The sequence below is a fragment of the Polyodon spathula genome, chromosome 14, assembly GCF_017654505.1.
Source record: "Polyodon spathula isolate WHYD16114869_AA chromosome 14, ASM1765450v1, whole genome shotgun sequence".
NCBI lineage: Eukaryota > Metazoa > Chordata > Actinopteri > Acipenseriformes > Polyodontidae > Polyodon > Polyodon spathula.
In genome coordinates this window covers 38104639-38129586 of record NC_054547.1, presented here as the reverse complement: position 1 = coordinate 38129586, position 24948 = coordinate 38104639, and the positions used below count along the sequence as shown (strand labels likewise).

At 40.2% G+C, this 24948-nt stretch overlaps 1 protein-coding gene across 7 annotated transcripts in view; it reads left to right on the top strand.

The window, feature by feature from the left end:
• Positions 1-12129, top strand: part of LOC121326657 (lipoma-preferred partner homolog) — a 104108-nt gene extending 91979 nt beyond the window's left edge. For all 7 annotated transcript variants that reach the window (XM_041270002.1, XM_041269997.1, XM_041270000.1 and 4 more), the window contains 4 exons: positions 172-341; positions 9242-9420; positions 10195-10315; positions 11203-12129. In XM_041270002.1, the coding sequence (XP_041125936.1) occupies positions 172-341; positions 9242-9420; positions 10195-10315; positions 11203-11331 (599 nt within the window). In that variant the 3' untranslated portion in view covers positions 11332-12129. The remainder of the gene's footprint in view (positions 1-171; positions 342-9241; positions 9421-10194; positions 10316-11202) is intronic.
• Positions 12130-24948: the final 12819 nt, after the last annotated feature.

Genomic DNA, 24948 nt, shown 5'->3' with positions numbered 1-24948 from the left:
GAATGCCAGTCACTGTGTACAAATGAGCTCCACAGGGATGCACTGTAAAACTTCTGGATTTAATTGAAGCTCTTTACAGCACTGGGGAATCTCAGTATATTGTATCAGGGTCGGGGCTCTGTACCGTGTTTCACCCTCCCCCTCCCCTCTACTTTTCTCTCTCTGCCGCAGGCCGCTGCTCGCGCTGCTCAGAGAACGTGGTGGGTGAAGGCAGCGGCTGCACCGCCATGGACCAGGTCTTCCACGTGGAGTGCTTCACCTGCATGACCTGCAGCCGCAAGCTCCGAGGACAGCCTTTCTACGCCGTTGAGAAGAAGGCGTACTGCGAGCCCTGCTACACCGTGAGTGCTGTGTGCTGCGCATACAGCAGGAACCACCTCACACTGATGCTGAGGGACCTGCTTGTTTGTAATAAAAGGGTACTGATTAGGGCTCACACTGCTTAGCAGAGAGCAATTTTAGTGTTTCGGGGCTATCTATTGTAAGGCACAACTGGAATGATCCTCTAAATACTGTAGATTGACACTGCATTAATGATTTCAGTAGACTTTAATGATGAATCACAGAGACAGGGGAAGTAAAATAAATCATAAAATAACCGTTTTAGCCACAAGATATTGCATAACTGGACTGGATTAAACTAACCCTTTGAAATGAATTTCCTTGTAGAATTGTACTTGGTGTGAGTTGTGTTTCTGACCAGCTGCGAGTTTCATATTTATTTCAGGAACTTGGTAGGGACATTCATTGCCATAAATTCTGTAGGTCTCCAAATAGTACATTTATTTGTACACATTACTACAAACTCTGTGAATTTTTTGAAGAATCCTGTTAATTGCAACGAAAGCATTAGTGGAAACTTACTCAGTGAGCCAGAGAGGAAACTTTTTTATGCACAGGGTAAGCATTCTCTGAATGCCACACAGCATCTCTTAGAAATTTACGCATTTTAGATATAATGGTTCACTTGTTGGTTCAGTCTAACAGCTTGTTCTGAACTGAACACATGGCAGTCAAGTGGCTCGCCTGAGATAGGCTCTCGGGCTGTCAGCGACAGAGCTGGGATTTGAACCTCTACATTGCACTGCCTCCCTGCCAATGCAGGACAGCACCAGACACTCGACACCACTTCATTTGTTCCCGACAGTAAACGGAGTGACGCACACAGCAGAGGAAGAAATAACTGATAAGCAAAGAAAACCTGAGTGATACACAAATCTATCAAGAGGTACATCTGATAAGTATTCAGATGTAGTCAAATTGCACTTCAGATGTGAAGCAAGTATTAGAGTCAAATTAAAATCCCCAGATTGGATAATACTTCCCTTCGTAGATTTGAAACGAAATGACAGCCTTTTCCTGCTTCACTGCCAAAAATTCACTTTGAAAACTATTTTATTACTTCACACAATTGAGCTAATCTGAAAAAAAGGGAAATTAATACGAGTTCCAGTAACTCTGTCATGCAAGACACATTTGCTGGTAGCAGGAGGGTGATGGCACTTCTCTGTACACTTGTGAAATTTTTTTGTTCGGTTTGTGTTTTTGGATAGGGCAGGGCAACACTAGAAGTAAAAATAATAAAGTTATTTGTTCTTCCAGTGCATATCAAATATTTTATAAAAAATAGTCCTCACAAGGCCGGAAAATATAATAAATATACTGTAGAGACCAACACTTATCTATTATAAGTCAGTGGTCGGAAAACTCACACCGTAAAAAGCGTACTTCATACCAGGACTAGCACTCGGGGGCAACCTCTGGTTATCTGGGTGAAAGCCTGACTGCTGTTGAATGCCCATCAGTGCTTCGGACAGGCCGGTCTCTCTGTTTCAGTTCACTCAGGGATTTGACCAGCCTGCTGCTGCACTGGCATTTTATACCCATGCAGCAATCCATGTCCTCCCTGGGATATTTGAAGGAACCATCAGACAGACTTGGGATTCTCTTCAAAAGAATGATAATAGACCCTGTCTTTCCATCTGAGTGTACCAGCAAAGGGTTAGGTCAGTTAGCTACTTTACATTGCTGTTGTGGATAAAATAATTTACCACAGGACTAAGCAGGACGAGGTATGGAACAGTGGAACTCTGTGTCATACAGGGTAATTATCCTATAAATGCTGTTCTATTACCTGCATCATATGGTTTTCATCAACAAGATAACAGTAACAGCTGCAGAATGCAACATTTTCACTCTGGGCCCTATGCCTCTCTTCTGTTAGGGATCCAATACAAGATTTTAAACTCTGCAATCCCAGGTAAACAATAGAAGAAAAAAAAAGCAAGAAAGTTAATGGAGGAATCTTTAAACCCAATATCAAACTAGCAATATGTTGTGCAAAGAAAGTACCAGTTGTATCTAGAACTGCTCCACAATTAGCATGCTTTATCCTGTACCCTCAAATGATTAACAGTGGTAGAAATACCAGTCGATCGGTTGCTTTTGTGTTGTAGAAGTCCTTAAGATTTTTAACAAGCACGATATATGAGCCATGAGATGTTTTCAATATATTGCCCTGCAGTGTAAAGACTGTTCTTGCCATTTAAATAAGTAGGCAAAAAATATTCACAAATGTTATAAAAATTATATTGCTGGCACAGTTTGTGTATTTTTAACATTCATGTAACGCTTTCCTTTAACACACTGTATTCCAAGGAAGAGCCATTATGTTTTTAATCCATGCTCCTTTCAAAGGTGTCTATTTTAATGATCTAATCAGTGGCGGATCCATATACTGCCATCCCTGAGAAAACACATTGGATTTTTCTTCTATTCGGTGATGTTAATAACGAGGACAGTAACCCAGTGGAAAAAGACTGTGGAATTTACAAGGGATTAAAGTGCGTCACCGTTCAGATCCACCACCGTATAGCTCATTAAAATAGACCCCAAAGTTCACCCCAGTATTGTCAGGTTGTGAGTATGCTTCCTGGGTAAAGGCTGATAAAGCAGCTGTTAACGTGCTTTCAGCAGCCTCTTTGATAGTCTTTTAAACAAACCTGTGATTAACCGCAGTGGCTCCAGCACTAAAGCACACACTAGCATTGGAAGGGGGAGTTGTTTAAAGCACTCCTCAGGTAATTCAAGCTTCATATCTATATTGCGCTGGGATGTCACTTGAGTTATGTCCAGTTTAATAGCCCTCTCAAAGTCTAAGTGCTGTGCTACAGCAGATGAGAATCCACTGCTATTGAACAAGTGGAGGGTCATGTGACAGTGCATGTGAAGTGGAAGTGTGATGCAGTCACTATGCTTTGCTTATGGGGGACACCATGCCAATGACATTGGAACGTAGTATGGTGCATCAACTGCCATGCAGTCCCTGATCCACTGCTGTATCCTAATTACCTTTGTATCCTAATTTGACCAAAAACAGAGCTGCTGTAGCTATTGATTGCCAGTGTGTGATACCCATGAGGTCTGAAATCACACAAGGATATGGCTCTGTTAGCAGGCTCGAGGTAAACGGCATGTCAAGTCTCCTATATCAGTGAAATGGTTACAGGTTTAGTTATCAAGCTGCACTTTTATTTTATATTCTAAAGGTACAATGAAATAGTTAATGTTAAGAACCTGATCTTCAGATGTCTGATACTAGTCCTCAGATATGCCAACTCTCATCTAAGGAGCCGGGCGTGTGGATCAGGTGTGACTTGGCGCATTACCCTTTGCCTTTTCTAAATACCTTCTGTTACTCATACCTGTGAGCATGTCAGATTATTACAGTCAATCTGAAACTTTCTGAAAGAGATGACTTCTCTGTTCAGGTGGTGGCGCGAGTGGGTTGAAGAAACAGTCAGCCTTTAACTAAAAAATTAAATGAACTAAATGCTTTCCTTTAGAAACATAAGAACTATTCTGTGAACGTGCATCGTCTTGCACTTGATGAATTTCTCCCAGTCACTCAATCTTGTCTATTCTGGAGGCACTTTTACTGTGTGAAGCAGCATAGCACTCTAGAAATGAAAACATTTACACTGAAGCTGTGGACATGGTTTAGATCAATAAAATATATAGCCCTTTGTGTGACACGGTTAGGAAAATCAGCCAGTGTGCTGGATTTAAACAGCAGTGCATGGATAGGTAGATTTAAATACATACACACCTGAACGTTTACAGTTTACAGTAAAGCCTTGAGTGCAGTGTATATGAAAACAAAAGTCCACTGTGTATTATTATTATTACTGATAACATTATATTTCAAAAAGGTTTTCATTGTAGAGACTGTCCACATAGCCTCAGTTTATGTCTGTTACCAGCTTAATACAGCTGGAATAATTCCAGATAGCACTGGCAGATAACTGTAGCACTGGCAGATAACTGTAGCACTGGCAGATAACTGTAGCACTGACAGATAACTGCCGCTGACATCAAGACTCTGCGGGCACCATTCCTGTAGCACCAGTTATTAATCTAATTACTGTACCAGCACACCTTAACATTAGCAACAACATTTAAAAACGTCTGTGCAACGACAAGGATGGGGATGCTGCAAAAAAAACAAAAACACCTGAACCTGGTTTGTAAATCTGTACACAGTAATTGAGTAAGTGTGTCATCACTGTCTCTTTAGCACTTGTTTTTGCTGCATACATATTGGATGTTCTGCTGTTAGCATTTAAGCATATATTTTTGATGTGCAGTCACTGACAAGGTCTGTTGGTCGCACTTCAGACTGTATTGGCCAAATAAAAAATATAATTTAAGCAAATCAGATGGAGGAATAAATGGACTGAATGGAATTTGCACAGCAATTGAGAAACACAGTAATTTGAGCCACAGCAGGACCCTGTTCATAAAGCATACAGGGATGGAAATAAGACTCTTATTGCGCAGCTGTTTCACCCATTCCAAGTTTTCCTATGAGCTTGATTAGCCACCATGTAACATTATGAGGTGTGTCATACTGGTGTCAAACCAGGACTGGATCAAACTGCTATGCACTGGGAGTCTTTCTGTCTGTAGCATATTCAACTAACTTTTTACTTAAATAGTTATGGTACAAAACATTTCAGCAAACTAGACTTACTGAGGCTTAATTGTTTGAGTAGGCTGTAGAATGAATCTAGAGCAAGGATACTCTAGGCTGTATATTGATTAGTTACACATGAGTCTATATCTGTATATATAATGTGCCCAGTTCCACGATTTGCCTTGGTATTGATGTCAGCATGGTACATTGTTGTATCTGTCGTCTCTCCAAACAGTCTGTAGAACAATGGTCTTCTATGGAAGGATCTATGGACTTGCATTGTGTGTGTACTATACAGTAGGGCTGTCCAAAGCATGGCTCTTGAGCTATAGAGGGCTTAGCTTGACAATATGTCTCTGTTGATGAAGACTTGAAGTATCCCATTGAAGAATCATAATGGGTTTGGAAAACTACCTGACTGACTGCTTCACGCTTGCTTTAGTTTTCTGCTGTTCCAAACTCATCTAGGAGAAGCAAGTACAGTCAAAAGGCATTCTAAATGTATGTTTAAAAATAGATGATAATGCATGACATGTGTTTTAAGGGCATAGACATATAAAAGCTATTTCTTAGAGCAGTCTGTATGACCCTGTAACAAAGTGCCCGCCCCTGTGTATTATCTGTTATGTGTTGCGTGTGGTGTGTTTAAATGTTGGTGTATAGACATTGGTACACGGGATATAAACGGGTCTGTGTAACACGAGTGTTTAAAAATGTATATGTGTATGTGAGCACGGGGAATTGCACTTTATTAATTCACGTGCTGGGATTCAAGTGAATAATTAATTGGTAATTGAATCCCAGCACAATAGTATATATAGATGCACGTTGTCACATACTGGGGTTGGGTGTTCGGTGAGCGGAGAACGGGATTGGAGACGGAGGAAATAAGTAAAGTAATAATAATAACGAAGTATCTGCTCACCGTGTTTGTTAAGTTTAGTCTGTTGTCGTTTGTCTTTATTTTGGCGTAGAGTGCCGTGTCCTGTGTTTTTCGTGTTTGTGTAAACCTTTTATTTGGTATTAAACCGGCGCCAACAGGCGTCTTCATCACTTCATTTCATCCGTTCTGTGTTTTGTGTATTGCATTATTTCCTGGTTCTGACGCCGCCCACTTCGGCCGTCTCTGTGACAGACCCTTATCACCTTTTTTGTTCTTTTTGTATGTCTTTGATGCTGTTCATTTAGGAATTTGATTTCAGTAAACTAAACTTTTTATTGCGTTAATCTCTCTTGTATCCGTTAGTAGTGTATCTGGCTTGGAATGTGTGTCTGTGTATTTTACTTTGTTCTTGGCTGGGGTTCAAAACAGTGGGATGTCACACTGCTGTATTTGTACTGTGTTGACTCAGTGGTGAGGAGATAGCCATCTCTGCAATTGTAAAACATGCACGTTCGTGCCAGTTCTTCAAGGTGGAGTGCATTGTACATATGAGCGCTCTTGTTTTGCTTTGTGCAGTGCTCTTGGGTGCATGGCATGAAGGGCGATGTATAAAAGTACATTATCATTGTATTTGCAGTTTCAAGGTGGTAAATTTGAGGAAGACTGGTCATAGTGGTCAGGGTCTAGATTCAGCGTACAGCTTTTTCTAAGACTAGGATTTGAAGACTTTTAAGTGTTCTGTATATAGAGTACGCGTAAAGGATGTTAGGCTGATTTCACTCTTTGGAAATGTCACTTTTACTTTTTATCTTTTTCATATACTGTATATTATTTTAAATTTTTTTGGCACAGAGTAGCCTTTCTGTCTCTCCTGTGGCTTTAGATAAATAAAGAAGTGCTTCTGGGGCACTGCTGATTTTTGCATTGCAAATGATTTTAATTTGGATTATGGTTTAACCCCAGGCACAAACTGTTAAGTGTGTGTGGTTTATTTTTTACCTCATGGGACCCCAAAGTACGCGCAAAATGTTTGCCCTCTGCCTCGGTTGTCTTACTGATATTTGATTTATCTGTTAGGAACGAATGAAATAAGAGGCTCCAGGTCACGTTTTGAACAGTCCTGCGTTCGGCAGCCGTCACAGTTTCAGGATGTCTCAGATCAGACATGGTTGGAGGTTAAAAAAAAGAATCATGAAGAATACCCTGTGCTCGCTTGCTTGCTGATGTGTGTACATTTCAATAGTTTGGCGTACAAGATATTAACAGCAAATCAGAATGAAAACCAAGGGCTAACATTGACTTCAGTGCACTCTGCTTGCCCCTCACTCCAGCAGATATTGGGAAACAAGATGACCTGCATCCATTATACGCTGTCTGCCTAGACGCTTGTTTAGGCTCCCAGGCAAACACACTGAGAAATGTGTCAGTCTGAAAAGCATAAATAGGCTTTAATGCACCACAGTAGAAGGGGAAAAGGGACCAGAAAGTCACTATTCCCTAGACATCTACAGCCCTCTAGTGGGCTTTTCCAGTTCAATAAAGCATAGAAGCACAGAAGTCTGCAGGGTTACTGCCATGTTTTGGCTTTTCTTTGTTTGATCTTTTCAGCTGTCCTCGAAACCTTCATTCTGAGCAACAATTACCACTCCAGTGAGATTTCATCAGAGCTTCAGGGACTGCCAAGGGCACACTTACTTCTTATAACAATACTAAGCACTGGATGTTTTTAAAAGTAGAAAAATAATATCAGCACTGTATTCTCTCTGTGCCAGCTTCCTCTGGAGTCTTCACTATCTGGCAATTTTTTACATTTTATTTTTTTCCACAAGTGAGATTGTGTGTCTCAGGCATGGAAATAAAGAAGCGTCTTCAGATCTAATTGGCAGGCTTGCCAGAGAGAAATGCAAACCTCACATACCAAAAACTTAAGCCGGTCCAATGTGTCTTTGGATTTCACATATGCAACAGTTTAATTTGCTATTACTTTAGTGTCTCCTTAAAGCATGGAAAGAAATACCCAATACTTTAAAGACACAGTGCCTTTTACACTGTATACATTATATATCATATGAGAGCATAAGCAAACACACATGCTCAAATTATACACAACTATAATGTTAAACATACAGGAAACAGGTGAAGACAAATAAAAGATAACAAACACCAGCCACCAACTGAACATGGTGGCTGTCAGTTTTCTCAAAATGAAAGTTCTGGGAACATGAAGCCACTGTGTGGCTTGTAACTTGGTTTCAGGAGATTAGGTTTTAGGCCACTCATGCCAAACCAGGGGAGACTTGGGGTTTGATAAAGCAAAGTTGCTTCAAACTAGATCTCCCGGTCTCCTGGACCCAGGTTTCAAGAACTGTTCCTGAAAGTGTCCTTGTGTGCCCTCAGCTTTAGAGGGACTGGGAGAGGCTTGTGAAACACATTAGCATGTATCTGATAATTAGAGTGCAAACACTACGGTAGACAAACCAAACCCTGGAGCGCAGTGATTAAGTAAAGCTGGGGTGGGGGAAGTTGGCTCTTCCAGTCCTGGTCTTTGTTCCTTCCGAGTGTAAATGGCTTAATTTAATTAAAACCTCCATCCAAAACCTGAAGTAGTCCCTGATCTCATTTTCTCTGGTAAGCGTGGAGAGGAACGCCCCCACTGTATAGTATAGTTCTATGAGGCATGTCGTGATGCTCGAAGTGGAGTGAGTGCTGCATACAGGACATGCTAGCGGCTGGTTGTGTTTGGATGAGCTCTTTTCAGCATTGTTTTGTATGTGTTGTTGAAATAGCTTATTCGAGGGTGTTGCACAAAGTGAAACCTGTTGTGGTGTCCCGCGATGTATCGTACCTTAACTGCTGAAACACTTCAATCGATTCAATCATAAAAGCATCTGTGCTTCTGGAACGGTATGTCCTTCTGCATCTGGAACTGTATATCCTTGTGCTTCTGGAACTGTATATCCTTGTGCTTCTGGAACTGTATATCCTTGTGCTTCTGGAACTGTATATCCTTGTGCTTCTGGAACTGTATATCCTTGTGCTTCTGGAACTGTATGTCCTTGTGCTTCTGGAACTGTATGTCCTTGTGCTTCTGGAACTGTATGTCCTTGTGCTTCTGGAACTGTATATCCTTGTGCTTCTGGAACTGTATATCCTTGTGCTTCTGGAACTGTATATCCTTGTTCTACGGCTCTGTTCTATCAAACTTCCAGTCACAGAAGGACAGGTTCCTGAAAAGGGTTGTGTTTTAACTGGTGTCCCTTAATTTCAAATACTATAATGCCACGCCTGGAACATATAGAACATATGTCAGACACATATGTCTCACCACCCCCTTGTCTTTTCGTCTTGCCTTGCTGAGCGAGCGTTTTGTGTGTTGTCTGCAGAACACTCTGGAGCAGTGCAACATCTGCAAGACACCCATCATGGAGCGCATCCTACGAGCCACGGGCAAGGCCTACCACCCCCACTGCTTCACCTGCGTGGAGTGCCACCGCAGCCTGGACGGCATCCCTTTCACCGTGGATGCAGGGAACCACATCCACTGCATCGAGGACTTCCACAAGTAAGTGTACGGTGATGGCTAGACTCCCATTTTATAGCAGTTTCACCCATTCCTGGTTTTACTAAGAGCTCGATTTGACCACAGTGTATAAACTCAGGTGTTTTATTAAAGTCATAGTAAAACTAAGGAATGGGTCGAACTGCTATGCAATGGGGGTCATACTTCCATCCCTGTTATAGAACTGCCTGTCGACTTCTTTAAGGCCGTTCTTTAAAATGTTCCAAGAGGGAATTTGTATATTTGTACATTAATACACGTCACGTCTTCAGTCAGGTAGGATTCCTTCAGGGTCTGCATACAGTCAGTGATCATTGCATTTTCCACACCTGAAATATCATTACTGTTCGCACTCTGCAATTGCAGCTCTTGATGTGTCGTAAATTAGAAAGCCCAGCTGAACAATTATCAATTCACTGTATTTAGATTCTGATTGCTGGTACTCCTGCTCTGGGGTCTGTGAGAGGAGAGGGTCTACACATGCTCTGCCTGTGCCTTCGGATGTGCAAAGAAAATCAATCTCTAGTGTCTGATCTCTTTCACCTGAACCTAGTTAAAAAACTCTGGGCCAGTAACATGGATCATACAGCTGGTTTCGCAATGCTTAATTGCCTTGCCTGTTTTTTGTTTTTAGGTGTACTACGTCTACACCTATTAGGCTTCAGTGCACATGCCATAGCTAACCCTAACCCTAACCCCCTGCACTTTGACACCGCTGTGCTCTGTACCTGACTGTCCTCTCTTGCAAAGACTGACCAGGCTTTTGATCCCCTGCAGGAAGTTTGCTCCACGCTGCTCTGTGTGTAAGGAGCCCATCATGCCGGCCAATGGTCAAGAGGAGACTGTCCGCATCGTGGCGCTGGACCGCGACTTCCATGTGCAGTGTTACCGCTGTGAGGTCAGTACACATTCCACAGGGCTTTTCATTGTGTTGCAGGGATGGACATAAGACTCCTATTGCATTGCAGTTTCACCAGTTCCAGGTTTTACTGCAAGTTTGATTTGCCCCAGTGTATAGGTGCAGTGACAAGCTCAGGCGTGTCTTATTAAACTCGTAGTGAAACCAGGAATGGATCAAACTGCTATGAAATGGAAGTCTTATTTCCATCCCTGAATCAGATAGCACAGACATTGGCAGTATGAGCTTTCTTACATTGACCCAGTTCAATAAAAACTTTATAGTTTAAAAGAGCAGCACCAATGCCTACCTTCTGGTCAGGCACCACCTTTTGAGCCCACTTTGAGCCACAATACTGTACAGTATCAAGTCAGTTGGTGCATGTAAATTTAACAGAAAAATTAAAATGTATGCACGTCATTTTGACTGTTAAAAATCAACCCAAGTTTGTGGATTTACTGAAATATAAAACCATTATGCATCCAATAAAGCAGTGTTTGATCTGATAAGCAACATCTTTGTATATTTGTATCACGTTGTGTCTTTGCATAATGCACTGCATGTGCGATAACAAACATCGCTCCACTGCAGATACGATCAAGCAATCAAAACATCTAACTGGCCCACCCTTCTAACAGTTCACATTAATCAGTCCAATCTGATCCTGTTTCTTTTTGTCATCTGAATTCAGCATGACGGGCTAGAGCAGCTGCAAGGTAATTTGCATTTTATCAGGCTCATAATGAAATGTCAAAAAAAAAAAAAGAGAACAGAAACTGAACAAGCAAAGCTTGTTACCTTGTAGAGGTGTGACGGGGATGGGATTCAGGTCATGATGTGTCTGTGGCTGGGAGTGATTTCTAATGCGTTCTCATCCCACGCTGCAGGACTGTGGATCCCTGCTTTCAGAGGGGGACAATCAAGGCTGCTACCCGCTGGACGGACACATCCTCTGCAAAACCTGCAACACAGAGCGCATTCAGACACTGACTGCGAAGGCCAGCACAGACCTCTGAGGGACCACACCTTACCGATAGAAAGAAAGAAAGCTCAAACTCACACACAAACACACAGTATAAACAGCACAGATATGTATACACACAATCACGTATTTTATTATAACTCACGTTCATGTAAAATGTCAACCCTTTCCGGTCCAGGTTTTGTAGGGTGTGTTTCTGACATCAGACGTGGTCAAGCAGCGAGTCTGGATTGCAATTCAAAAAGCACCTGCTGTATACTAACCTACCGTGCAATTGGGTTGCCCTTATGAATTTGGAGAGTCTCAAACTGCAAGACAAAAGAAAATAAGAGTTTATGAGACAAGTCCTAAGTTTCTGAGACAAATGAGTTTTAAGTTGCTGAGGAGTTAACTTCTCTCTTTCATTTGCACAGGTAATGGTGCTTATGCTAGTGAGTGCTTAGCACAACTAGTTTTCTCATAGCTGGGTTTGAACCAACACCCTTCTGTACTGAAGCCCAGAGCTCAAATCAACTGGTGTTTTGCATGCCACATTCCGTTTGCTGATTCCTTCAAACAGCTTGTCAGAAAAAAAAGTGACAGAACCGTAGGCCCTGCTGTCTGGGCTGCGTGTTTGGGTGTCCAGTGACATGGCTGCATGCTTGCTGTACATACTCCTCAGTGTCAGAAGCACACCAGTTCCATGCTGTGATTCCTCATGCCTTTCAGGTTGTGCAGTACCACACAGTGCCGCAAATGGACTGCGCGTGCCTTTATAATGTAAATGTATTTCGACTTGGAAAGGGTTAAACAAAAAATAATAAAGTAAAATCACACCACACAAACACACACACACACGCACACACACACACACACATTATATATATATATATATATATATATATATATATATATATATATATATATATGTGTGTATGTGTGTATATATATGTGTGTATATATATATATATATATATATATATATATATATATATATATATATATATAAGAACGTGGAATTAACTACAGTGACTCATGTTGGTCAACCAATGCAAACATGCAAAAGCTCCTTCTATGGGTCAATTGCACGGTACACCCTTGACCAGCTGTGTTATTCAGTGCTTTGTGATATCAAAGACAACTCAGTTTTACAGTGGTCTAGTAAATAGCCACCGATACACTGTGTGAAAGCATGTTTTACTCCAGTAATGTTAAATCATGACTGATGTTGGTCAGGACAAAGTGGAGAGCCTGACGTACAGGTAGCCGTTGTCTTTTATTTTTAATGGATTTTGGAGTTGATTCCAAGTTCTTCTTTTTTATTGTTAAAATGATGTAGCTATACATGCATATTAAACAGCAACAAGAACAATATGTATCTATATCCCTGTCGAAAGATATAGCTCATTTCACCAAAGATTGTACTTGAAAACTTCAAACAAAATCTCTCTCTCTCTCTCTCTCTCTCTCTCTCTCTCTCTCTCTCTCTCTCTCTCTCTCTCTCACTATATATATATATATATATATATATATATATATATATATATATATATATATATATATATATACACACACATACATTGGTACATCGATATGCATTTACAATCATTTGCATTGACACTTTATTTAAGAGCTATGCAGGTTACTTTGCTATAACTGTAATGTTTATATCACATGGGTGATGTTTATACCACATCCTTGAGGAAATCCTCCATTAAAAGCAACAGACAAAATCAAGCTATTGAATGAAAATCACAGATACATATTGAGCCTCCTGTATCAAGGCTTCTGCCAGATGACATCTGAAACCGTGTTCACGTGTTTGATTGCAGTCCAGAAAGTGAGATCTGGGTATGTTGTCAATGGGGACTGTACGGTCCAGCTGCACAGCGATGCCAGCAGCATGCTTTCACTTATTATTGATATAAGCAAACCCACTGGTATAAACACAATATATCATGTTATATTATTATTATTATATACTCTTTTCTATCTAACTTTGTTTCTATAAACTTTTTAAACTTTTTTTTATAGCCTTTTTTTTTTTTAAGTCTCAATTAAGAATATTATAGAAACTGTGATCTTGCTGCCAGATTTTAAATTGTCCTGAACGCTGTCAGAATAATAGCGAGTGATTGCTCCCCACTAAGTGTTTGCAATCAAGTTGAGGAGGGAATCATTCACAACGCAATTTGCTGTAATCAGCTGGACCCTGACAATGAAAGATTGGCCTGCTGTAATATCCTGTGTTGCAGCACACTTTGGTAAAGATGCTGAATCACCTGTTTGTTTTTTTGTTGTTGTTTTTCTCTATTTTAGTCTTAAAGATTTTGATGGATTTTTTTTTCTTGTCCTTGTTGTTGTTTGTTGTTTTTTCTGGAAGCCTCAGTGTGATTCAGGGGGGCAGAGCAGTGTCTTTATTTGAAATCAGTGACCTTGTACCTTCCCTTTTGTCTGCTTCTCTGCTCCTCTATCACCTATGCAATGGGGCCTTCCCTGGGCTCTCTGCCTGCCTTGGAGACTCGCTGTCCCTCTTTGAGACCCCTGGGTCAAAAAACATTTACATTCGATACATGGTCCTGCCTCTGGATCAAACAGAATCCTCAGAATCACGATTGAGCGCTTCCAGCAAGGAGGCTGTGCCACCCCACCAACCTCTCCTGTCCAGCTTGTTTTCAAAGGAAAGTAGAACGGGGATCCTTTACTGTAAGTCACTTTGATTGGCCAAGGATTGCAGAGTACATAACATCTTGAAATAGACTGAACCACGGAACAGAAATAGAAGCCTGCAGGCCCTGTTCTGTGTTTATTTTTAGTTCATTTTTGTTTTTTTGTAATCAGTTCAAATCCAACCCTAGGAAAAGTCAGGGTTTAACCAATGTAACAGAAAGAGTTTGAAGTCTTTGTAAGTAGTGATGCAATTTCCTGCTCGGCTCATTTCAAATCTCCCAGTTCGAAACCCTCAGCTTGCTTTTCTTTGTGGACAGCAGATGTACAGGAATGCAAACCCGTGTCTGTCTCCTAAAAATAAACCCCATGCTGCCTCGGGGGCACTCCTGCATGTCTTTGTGTGAATATACACTAAGATCTCTCACACATCAATGCTTCTACTATGTTTATTATATGAAGATAAAGCTTCCACATGCTTGCTCACTTGGCAGTGTTTATAGTGGAACCCTGAGATTGGTCAGAAACATCGAGTCTTTCAAGCTAGCAAATTGGGGGGGGGGACAATATATATATATATATATATATATATATATATATATATATATATATATATATATATATATATATATATATATATAAAAATGTGGCTGTGTTGTTTTGTTTTTTTAATTGCCCATGTCACTAATTAATAGCTGGTTTGGACTGTGATGCAAACAAGCCATCTGACCATTGTATTGTGTTACTGGTAGTAGTGTGGCACAGTTCACAAAGAAGCACAAATAAAAAAAGCACAAATTAGATATCAATTCTAGTAGAAACTTTTATCTAAACAGAACATTTGAATTTCAATAGTAATGTGATTGAGTGAAAAAAAACGTCACTAAAGCAGTACTGAAGGTCATATATCTGCTAATCTCAACTGAACATTCCCCTCGGCACCTGCATGATTTATAGAGTTCCAACCCAGGGTAATTGCTGCTGTCTGGACCTGCTCTCACTTTAGAAAGAGAGTCGTTGCTTAACTTTGTTTCAATTCAAGTTAGGAATGAAATCAAACAAGGTGAACAGGAGCGATACCCAAAGCATTAACATTTCCTTTTTAAAATCGCTTTCCAATCCCCATTCCCTGTTATTCAATTCCAATTGGAATTGAAAGAGAATGAGAATTGGAATTGAGTAAAAGGGAATGGAAAAACAACTAAATGAAATATTCAGCAGAGCTGCTGCTGCGGCTGTAGTAAAGGGAGGCTTATCCTAAGAATGAGAGGGATCAGCTAGGCTTTTCAAGATATCCATCAAGCCTGAATTATTGTGAATCATAACAGTGCAGTCAGTGAAATCTGTAGTGTCTGGATGCCATTTCATTTGAATTGAAAGCATTCTTTCTCATCTGGGTCGCATCAATTCAGCTCATTTCTGTGTTGTAAATAGTTATGATCTGCTCACTTTCCAAAACAGCTCAGGGAAAAATATAGAGAAGGGGTGAGTCTGAGGCCTAGCTTTCTAGGTGCTGTAATTAGTCTGAAACAAACAAACAGCGTACGTTGTTTATCCACAGGGTAGCACAAGCAGTGAGCTTCCCCCAGAGCGCCCTGCCAGCGCTTCACAAAGCAGCCAGCAGTTCAGCCTTCATGCCCATCCAGTCTTGAGCAACTCTTTCCCATTGCCCAGTGCTGCGTATGTGTGCCGAGTAGTGTGGAGGTTTAAGAAGGCTATGATACTAAAGTAACGCCCACGTTTTCCAGTAGGGGAGACAGGTACAGAACATACTAATTATGCATTTGTTGTATACCTGATAACGTATCTTTCCTGTATGAGCTAAACTGTCATCTTTGCATGCTACTAACCACGCAGAACTGCTTGGCAGAACTAGAAGGGAGTGTCAGTAAGCCAATGTCTTGGCCAAATGTTGTTGATGCATTGCTTAACCGGACTCCTACAGTAGTATTGCCGAGTCTTAGATTTTTACTTTTTGAATGGACCCTAATATGCAACATTCAGGCTTGGTAGCTGCATTTCTTTGAAAAATGACCGTTTGCATTATATAAATCAATATTTGAAATGAAATGCCAGTTTAATAGCAGCTCAGTAATTGTAACTACTTACATGTGTGAAAGACGGTTGGAGCTTGAGTACTGCATTTCATCAGTGCTTTCTAATTTTGTGTTTGCAGCATTATAGAAATGCATGCTCACAGTAAAAGGGGTCCGTACAGCTTAGAAGCCCTCCCACACAACTTATAGTGACCGTCAGACCACAGTTCTCAACGTCAGCAGGGAGGATCTAGTGGCTTTTATGGGTTGTTTACTGACTGGAGCCCGGCTGCCAGACAGCCACACAAGACACAAACAACAAAGTTGATTTATGTATTCTGGATTTGAATCTTAATTAAATGTTGCCGTGGCCTGTTTCATTCCAAAAATACATATCTGGATCAAGTTACATTTAAAATGCCTGGACTCTTCGAAGGCACACTAAACTCTCAGTCTGACTCCTATTTGGAAAGCTGGTCCTGTTTGGGATTGTTAATCCCCCCCCCAAATCAAGTACTGGGACAGCATTGTATGTTAACGCACACTGTGAAAGCCATTTTTTTGTACTCTTCAAGACAAACCACATGGGACACCATCTGATGTACTGTACTGGTATTCACTGGGCCCATATTAATACCCCTGACCAGTCCTAACCCTTTGAACCCATTGAACAACATAACCCAAGCCTAGCTGAACTTCACTAACCTACAAATAATCTGGTAAGACATGTATTTCATTGCCCATATAATATAGTCTCATGCTAGGGTTTGTGTGTAAACTGACTCATCTTTGTGTTCTGCCCCAATTGTCCTTGCACATTAAGACACCCACTGTTTTGGAATACTTTTCAGTGCAATTGTTTCACACTGTAGCTAAAGTGAAGAAGGTTATGCAATAGGCAGGAGTGTTACTTTCATTTCAAATCAAGAGGGGTCCCTGCAGACACTTTGGGGATGTTGCACTGTGCTGCTGGTGCTGAACCCCTATAGGCATAGTGGTGGAACATTAATGTGTGCATTGCAAGCCACACTTGATGTCCTGACAATGATCACGTGTGCAATATGATGCGCACATTGTCTGAATCCCTGGCTGAATCAGTGACAGAAGGAAGGAATGAACAAGCAGCTGTTTGCTCCACCACTCCATGCCAGAGGAAGAAACAGCTCTTTTTGGAGGTACAAATCACAAGATGTTTCAAGAATATCTGGGGAATGCGTTTAAACAATTACAAAATAAATAGGCTGTAGAGGAGCCTGGGCGTCCCAGGACAGTATCATGTGGAAAGGTATTGTAGGGTAGCCTTTCATCATGGTTGAGGCTATGCTTGCATACATAAAGTAATACATACATGCACATAACCTGAAGGGTTAATCAAAGACAAGCGCACATTCTGAACCATTTCCTAAGCCAATTGCTGTACCAAATGCATTATATATTACTCATATAAAAACAATTGCTGTACCAAATGCATTATATATTACTCATATAAAAACAATTGCTGTACCAAATGCATTGTATATTACTCATATAAAAACAATTGCTGTACCAAATGCATTGTATATTACTCATATAAAAACAATTGCTGTACCAAATGCATTGTATATTACTCATATAAAAACAATTGCAGATTACTATACTAACATCCAATACAGTTAATTTATCAAATTATAATCCAGGATGGAAGAACGTGAACCTTTCAAATCCCAGTATTTAAAAATGTTCAATGCTTAAATAACAAGTAGGATTGGATCCATGGAAATGAAAAGCAGGGATAAAAGAAATGGTTTATACTCTGTACTCCACAGGTCTAATCTATGTGCATTACCTTTACAATTAAATCAACTGTCACTGCCTCCTTCGTGCACCTCCTGGGCAAATGTTATCCCCATTTGTCCTGGTGATCTGTACCAGCTACAGTGTGTACCTTGGCAAGCTGCTGATGTTGATTAGATCCATCAGATTAGACCATTCAGATTCTTCCCCTATGACTAGATACAGTAGCGAAAATCCACTTGCTGCATGCAAATCAGAATGCCAAGTCCTGAGCTGCACAATGCCCTATCACAAAAAGAGATCAGGGAAAGCTTAAACACTAACACTGCATCTCAAGAGAAATGCTCAATCAATCAACACAGAACACTTCAAATGGTTTCTCCTCTTTTGAATATTGACGCTTTTAATTGCCAAATCACTCCCTTTTATGTTCTTTTGCCCCATTATCTGTTACAGATACCTGATAAGCCTTTTCATGCTGATAGTTTGCGTGACAGTCAGTTATTAGGCTTCTGTGCCCGACGGATATGCAAACATCCATCAATCAGCTCTCCTCTGCTAGCTACAGCATGTGTCTGTAGAGACACAGTTGATGCCTGTGAGTCATACACAAATTTAGTTCAGAATAACATTTGTGAAAACAGGCAGAGTTTCTATTATGTTCAAGAAGTAACTAAACTGATTCTGATATGACAAGCCAAGCCAGTTCTTTATTAAGATCACTAGAGTAGACACCAGGGATGCATACTATCAGCACTACATTATATATATATATACATACAGTGCCTTGCAAAAGTATTCATACCCCTGACCAATTTTGTCATATTACTGAATTACAAATGGTACATTGAAATTTTATTCTGTTCAATATTTTATTTTAAAACACTTAAACTCAAAATCAATTATTGTAAGGTGACATTGGTTTTATATTGGGAAATATTTTCAAGAAAAATAAAAAACTGCAATATCTTGCTTGCATAATTATTCAACCCCCATACATTAATATTTGGTAGAGCCACCTTTCGCTGCAATAACAGCTTTAAGTCTTTTGGGGTAAGTATGTACCAGCTTTGCACACAGTGTTGGAGTGATTTTGGCCCATTCTTCTTCGCAGATTTGCTCAGGTGGTTCAGGTTGGTTGGATGACGCTTGTGGACCGCAATTTTCAAATAGTGCCACAGATTCTCAGTGGGATTGAGATCAGGACTTTGACTGGGCCACTGTAGGACATTCACCTTTTTGTTCTTGAGCCACTCCAATGTTGCTTTGGCCTTGTGCTTGGGATCATTGTCCTGCTGAAAGGTGAATTTCCTCCCAAGCTTCAGTTTTTTAGTGGACTGAAACAGATTCTCCTGCAGTATTTTCCTGTATTTTGCGCCATCCATTTTTCCTTCAATTGTAACAAGATGCCCAGTCCCTGCTGATGAGAAGCATCCCCACAGCATGATGCTGCCACCACCATACTTCACTGTAGGGATGGTGTGTCTTGAGGCATGGGCAGTGTTAGGTTTGTGCCACACATAGCTCCTTGAGTTTTGGCCAAAAAGCTCTATCTTGGTCTCATCTGACCACAAAACCTTTTCCCACGTCGCAGCTGGGTCACTCTCATGCTTTCTGGCAAACTCCAGAAGTGCTTTCAGATGGTACTTTTTGAGTAACAGCTTCTTTCTTATCACCCTCCCATACAGGCCAGTGTTATGCAGAGCTCTTGATATGGTTGACTGGTGCACCATTACTCCACTCCCAGCCACTGAACTCTGTAGCTCCTTCAAAGTGATTGTTGGCCTCTCTGTGGTTTCTCTCACAAGTCTCCTTCTTGTTTGAGCACTGAGTTTTGAGGGATGGCCTTTTCTTGGCAGTGCCTGGGTGGTGTGATGCAGCTCCAGCCTCCTGATTATTGATCCAACTGTGCTCACTGGGATATCCAAACAATTGGATATTATTTTTACCCTTTCCCTAACCTATGCATTTGTATTACTTTATCTCTAACTTCTGTAGAATGCTCTTTGGTCTTAATTTTCCTTCAGATTCACAGCCTTACCAATGATCCTTCAACAGTGGGGTTTTTATCCAGAAAATGTGACAGCAACTTTAATGGTTCACAGGTGGAGGCAAATGGTAAGGTAATTATGTCCTTGTTAGGGGAATTTCTTTCATCGGTGCAAACTGGGAGCTTCCACAGCACAGGGGTTGAATACTTATGCAAGCAAGATATTTCAGTTTTTTATTTTTCTTAAAAATATTTCCCAACATAAAACCAATGTCACCTTAAAATAATTGATTCTGAGTTTCAGTGTTTAAAAATAAAATATCAAACAGAACAAAATTTCAATGTACCATTTGTAATTTGGTAATATAAGAGAATTGGTCAGGGGTCTGAATACTTTTGCAAGGCACTGTGTGTGTGTGTGTGTGTGTGTGTGTGTGTATATATATATATATATATATATATATATATATATATATATATATATATATATATATATAATGATGGTATGCATATAAGGATTGTGTTGTATTTTCATTCTGCCACAAGACTGGGATAAGTTGGTAGTTAAGTGGTGTGAAATGACTATATTAAAAGCTAATGTCCATTTGTTAAGTCATTAGCTTCCATCTCTGTAGTTAATTTTCTGACAGCCAGCACTAACAGCTTGAATAATGAATGTAGAGCTCAGTAATGTAAGGGGCTTGTTATTAAAACTAAACAACGCGAATCACGAAACATGTATGAAAAGTACTATCAAGTATAATATTCAGTGCTGTGTTCAGGTGAGATACTGTACAGTCTTTTGCGCTCTCTCTCTCTCTCTCTCTCTCTCTCTCTCTCTCTCTCTCTCTGGTTTGGTTTGTGCTTAGATTTATGCAATACTGTGAATGGGCGACTGTTGATTTTATCTGTCGTCACCCAAAGGGATGAAATAAAGTGCAAGTTGAATGTTTACCTTACAGCTAAATAAGAGAATGAATGAAGCAGCCATTGGTATCCTGGGGTCGGTCTCTCTTTCCAGAATCTCCATTGGCTGTTTCACAATCTTTCTTTTTCTGTTTCCATCAAACATAATGTTCAAACTTTAAATCAATGAACTGTAACCTCTCTAAGGACCTTGGCTTGCTTTATTTGTGTATATATATATATATATATATATATATATATATATATATATATATATATATATATATATAATCTCAGTGTGACAGGGGTCAATCTGACTTTACCTGGCTTTGAGCTGCTCTGAACTTGTCTGGGGAATCCTAAATACCAGCAATGAACGGCTTTCCTCATTGCATTCAAATCAGATGATGTGACCGTATGACCTTCAGCTCTGCCAGCCCTTCCTAATGTTCTACTACTAGACAGCGAGCAGGACGGGCTGGCAGAGTCATGCTGTCACATAATTCGATTGGAACGAGGAAGGGTGCTCAGTCCTAGCAGTTGGGATTCTCCAGACAAGTAGCTCAAAGCAGGTGAAAGCAGATTTAAAAAGAAATGAACTGCCAGTCATACAACCAGCTGAAATCCACCATCATGTTGGCTTGCAACGGGATTCACACGTTCAGAAATGTCAAAACACCTGATCTAACAGTCAGGTGAGTGCAGGGCCACCGCGACTCATATGACGGATTGTTATTGTTCACAACAGTATGTGCAGTATGTGACCTGTTTCCAGTTCATTTGCAAATATCAACAAGAATGTGACCAGGTTACGGATATCCCAAATTACAATGACTATAAGGGTAATTGACGAAGCAGGCTGCTAGAAGAGTCTTTACATTGCACACTAGTTTGGCCGGCAAGCACTACTGACATCTACTCCGTTCATAAGGATGTTCAGATAACATATTGCTTTAGTTATGTTGTTGCGTAGTACCTTCACTTCGGAGAATGATCTTGACCAGTGAACTGCAAGGTGCAGCTGTTGCTTGTTTTGTTTCTTGGCTGGTGGTAACCATGACTACATTTTTGCAACACTAAGAAATCTGTGTGTATATTCCCACTGATCTGGTGATGCAGTTCAGAAGTGCCAGTTTTAGCTTTTAAAGGTGAAGTGTTTCTTCTTTTTTCAAGGCTAACACAGCCTATGCCTTTAAGAGTGTGTCTTTCGTGGGCCTGGCCCATGAAATAAAACTTTGCTTTATTTTAAGGTTTTTAATTACTGTTTGGTATTCATTACTATTTCGCCTTTTATTTTTTTAAGAGATATATATATTTTTTTTTAACTTCTTTTTCAAAACCTCTTAGAGTGTTTTGGAAGTAATGTCCCTAAAACACTGTTAGTCATGACTAATTTAAAGCATGCTCTCCATCATTCCACACTGACAGTAAAATGTGTTAACCAAACATCATTCAGCTGCATACAACGACATGTAACAACAAACTCTTAATGGCACTATGCTTCAGCAGAAAGGGAAATGTTCATTTAGGCTTTCATGCACTTCAGAAGCTTCTCTGTGGTTTCCTAGCAACCACTGTCCATTCAGTTGTTCCTAACACAGATCATTTCATTACCCCTAAAAGCTGAGCACTAATGTCTCTCTGTGAATTCAATGGCAATTTTTTATTTTTTTTTGTAAACCATTCGTTTGCTGGTTTCCTGTTAAGGGCTTTTTGCCATCTTGACCAAACCTACTGTATGCCTTTCATTACTACTTTGTAAACTCAACACAGTGCTGCTTTATCCTATATAGCCATCCATGTCACTCATTCAAAATCAGCAGTGGAATCATAATTTCATCAACTACTGACTACAATCCCACAACCCCCATGAATCATGTGCCCAAGATAATAACGTTTTCCCCAATGTGGAACCATTTGTATAGTCCTAGCGGCCAAAATTCCCTTGTGCTGTATCCCTATTAGACCAAAACATGGTGGCTTCAACTAAGCAGGGGTCCCTAACACAAGGAATGCCCCTCCTGCTTGTTTTTTTGACCGCTCACTTTTCTCTGCTGTTGCCTCTCGTTTTATTTCTGAACTGAAAGCAAGAGAAGGTGTTTTTGACTTGCATTCGTGAAGCTGTCAGACTGAGTGAAAAGTCTCTTTCACGTTACTACGCTGAGCCACATTGCCTTCAGCTTCTACGTTATAAACCTCTAGCTTAAGTTCCTGATGAGCAATGTGAAATGCTACTGTAAACATAGTCTGCAGCTGAAAGCTTTTTAATGAATTTAGAGTAGGGCTACTGTACGTTCTAAATAGATTACAGATAATAAAGTATAACTTCTTATATTTAATGTTTTAATACAGGGTGTTTCATATGCACATTTTATGTAAGATCGCACAATCTAAAATTAGAAAAAAGAGGCACACTTTGTTTGAATGCCAAAAACTAAACTGAATTGTTGCACCTCATTAGGTATCACTTGAGTGTCCTTTTCTTCTGCATTGTTGTTTTTTTATCATCAAGCATCATATGCTCTGCTGTAAACTGAGGCAAACAAGCCATGTATATTTATAAGATATGAATCACCCAGCACTTCGTGCCAGTGCTCCACTGGATACCAGAACATTGGATAAGAGTGCAACATCAACACAGTAAAACTGGACATGTTTCTGATCAAATGCTGTCTATTATAATAGCCACTAAGTAAACACCAAGCTGTTGTTAAGGAGATGCGCACTGTATTTATTTTTGTCCTCGCTGTTTTCCATTATTATTATTATTATTATTATTATTATTATTATTATTATTATTATTATTATTATTATTATTATTATTTATTTGGCTAGTATTTTAAGAGAGGACTGTTTAAGCCACTTGGAATGAGCCAGAAGAGTTCATAGAAGTCTGGCCCAGCCAAAGACTCTGGACTAGTTAGGAAGATCGAAGTGACTTGAAACATCCAATATCAGCAATAAAAAAAAAAAAAAACAGTGCAAAAGAAAAAAAGGAGAGAGGAGAAAAATGTGTTTGTCTCACATTATGTTTGTGTTTCCAAGATTTTATAACCTTCAACAGCCTTTGATAGGGTGCTGTGCCAAGTAGTTTAGGAAAGCAACTAACAGGCCATCATCCATGCCAAGGACGGGGAACCACATCAGCCTGCTTGTATTTTAAGTATGGCTGTCTTTTGAGGTAAAAGAGAGATAATGGCAGAGCTGGAGAAAACCACAGAGCCTTGGACACTGGCAGTGTAACATGTTTTTATTGTTTTTACAGAGCAAACAGCACAGAAAGAAACCTCAAAGCAGCGTGCAGCTCTCAATCATGGCAGACATGACGAGTTGAAGTGGGTGTCAGCGATTTGCAGATGGTTTACATGTTGTAAACAACTGCAAGCTAACCAACTGTGGGAAGTTCAAAGATTATACTAAAACTAGTATTAATAACATAATATTGAATCAGCTCTGGTAGAAAATCTGAAGACTGGAACATGATGGCAATTAAAATGAATTTGCAGTAGGGAGAAGGCTAGCTGCAGCTATGTCTTCAGTGTTTTACAGTACCAGTGGTAAGCAGTGCAGCTAGAGCATAGGGAAGGACGGCTATTTAAAGAAATGATTCAATTAATGACGTGTCTCGACGATAAAGATAAGCAGATGATCTGCTTCATGATCTGAATCCTTAGAGCACCTGGGCTACCCAAACAAGTACAAGAGGCAGGCCGCTAAAGGAAGCAGAGTGCAGGGAGAGTCTTCCATCAACAGACACCGGTTCAATTGCATAAAAAGCGCTGCATCTGCTAAACTACCAGAAAGCTTGCCAAGACCCAAGTTGATCTTTGAGCTTCAATTTAGGCCAATAACAAAAATAATAAAGCAAGTGCTGTGCTGGTTTACAGAGTAGAACTTGGAGGGGATCCAGGGTACAGTTTGTTCTTGGCACAGGCCGGAGTCTGACTGTGACATTCGTAAAAAGTCAGGAAGAGCTGCCAAATGAACAGAGTCGAGGAACTGTGGTTTTAACCCCTGAATGAAACTGCACTCTTTGTTTTTCTCTGAGGGGAGTACATCAGGACACATGGCTGTGCACACGTGTATGTGTGTTTGCAGGTCCTTCAGTCTTCAACGTCAGCTTTCTGTAACGGGCAGTGTTGTAACATGCAGTCTGTGCATAAAACACAGGACTGAGCAGCCTTTCATCTACACAGTCCTCGATTCTAAGACATGTATGTATGGAATATTGAAAGCTGATCCATGAGGTATATAATGTAATACATTTACATAAATTGGAATTCCTTAAAAGGTATAATAA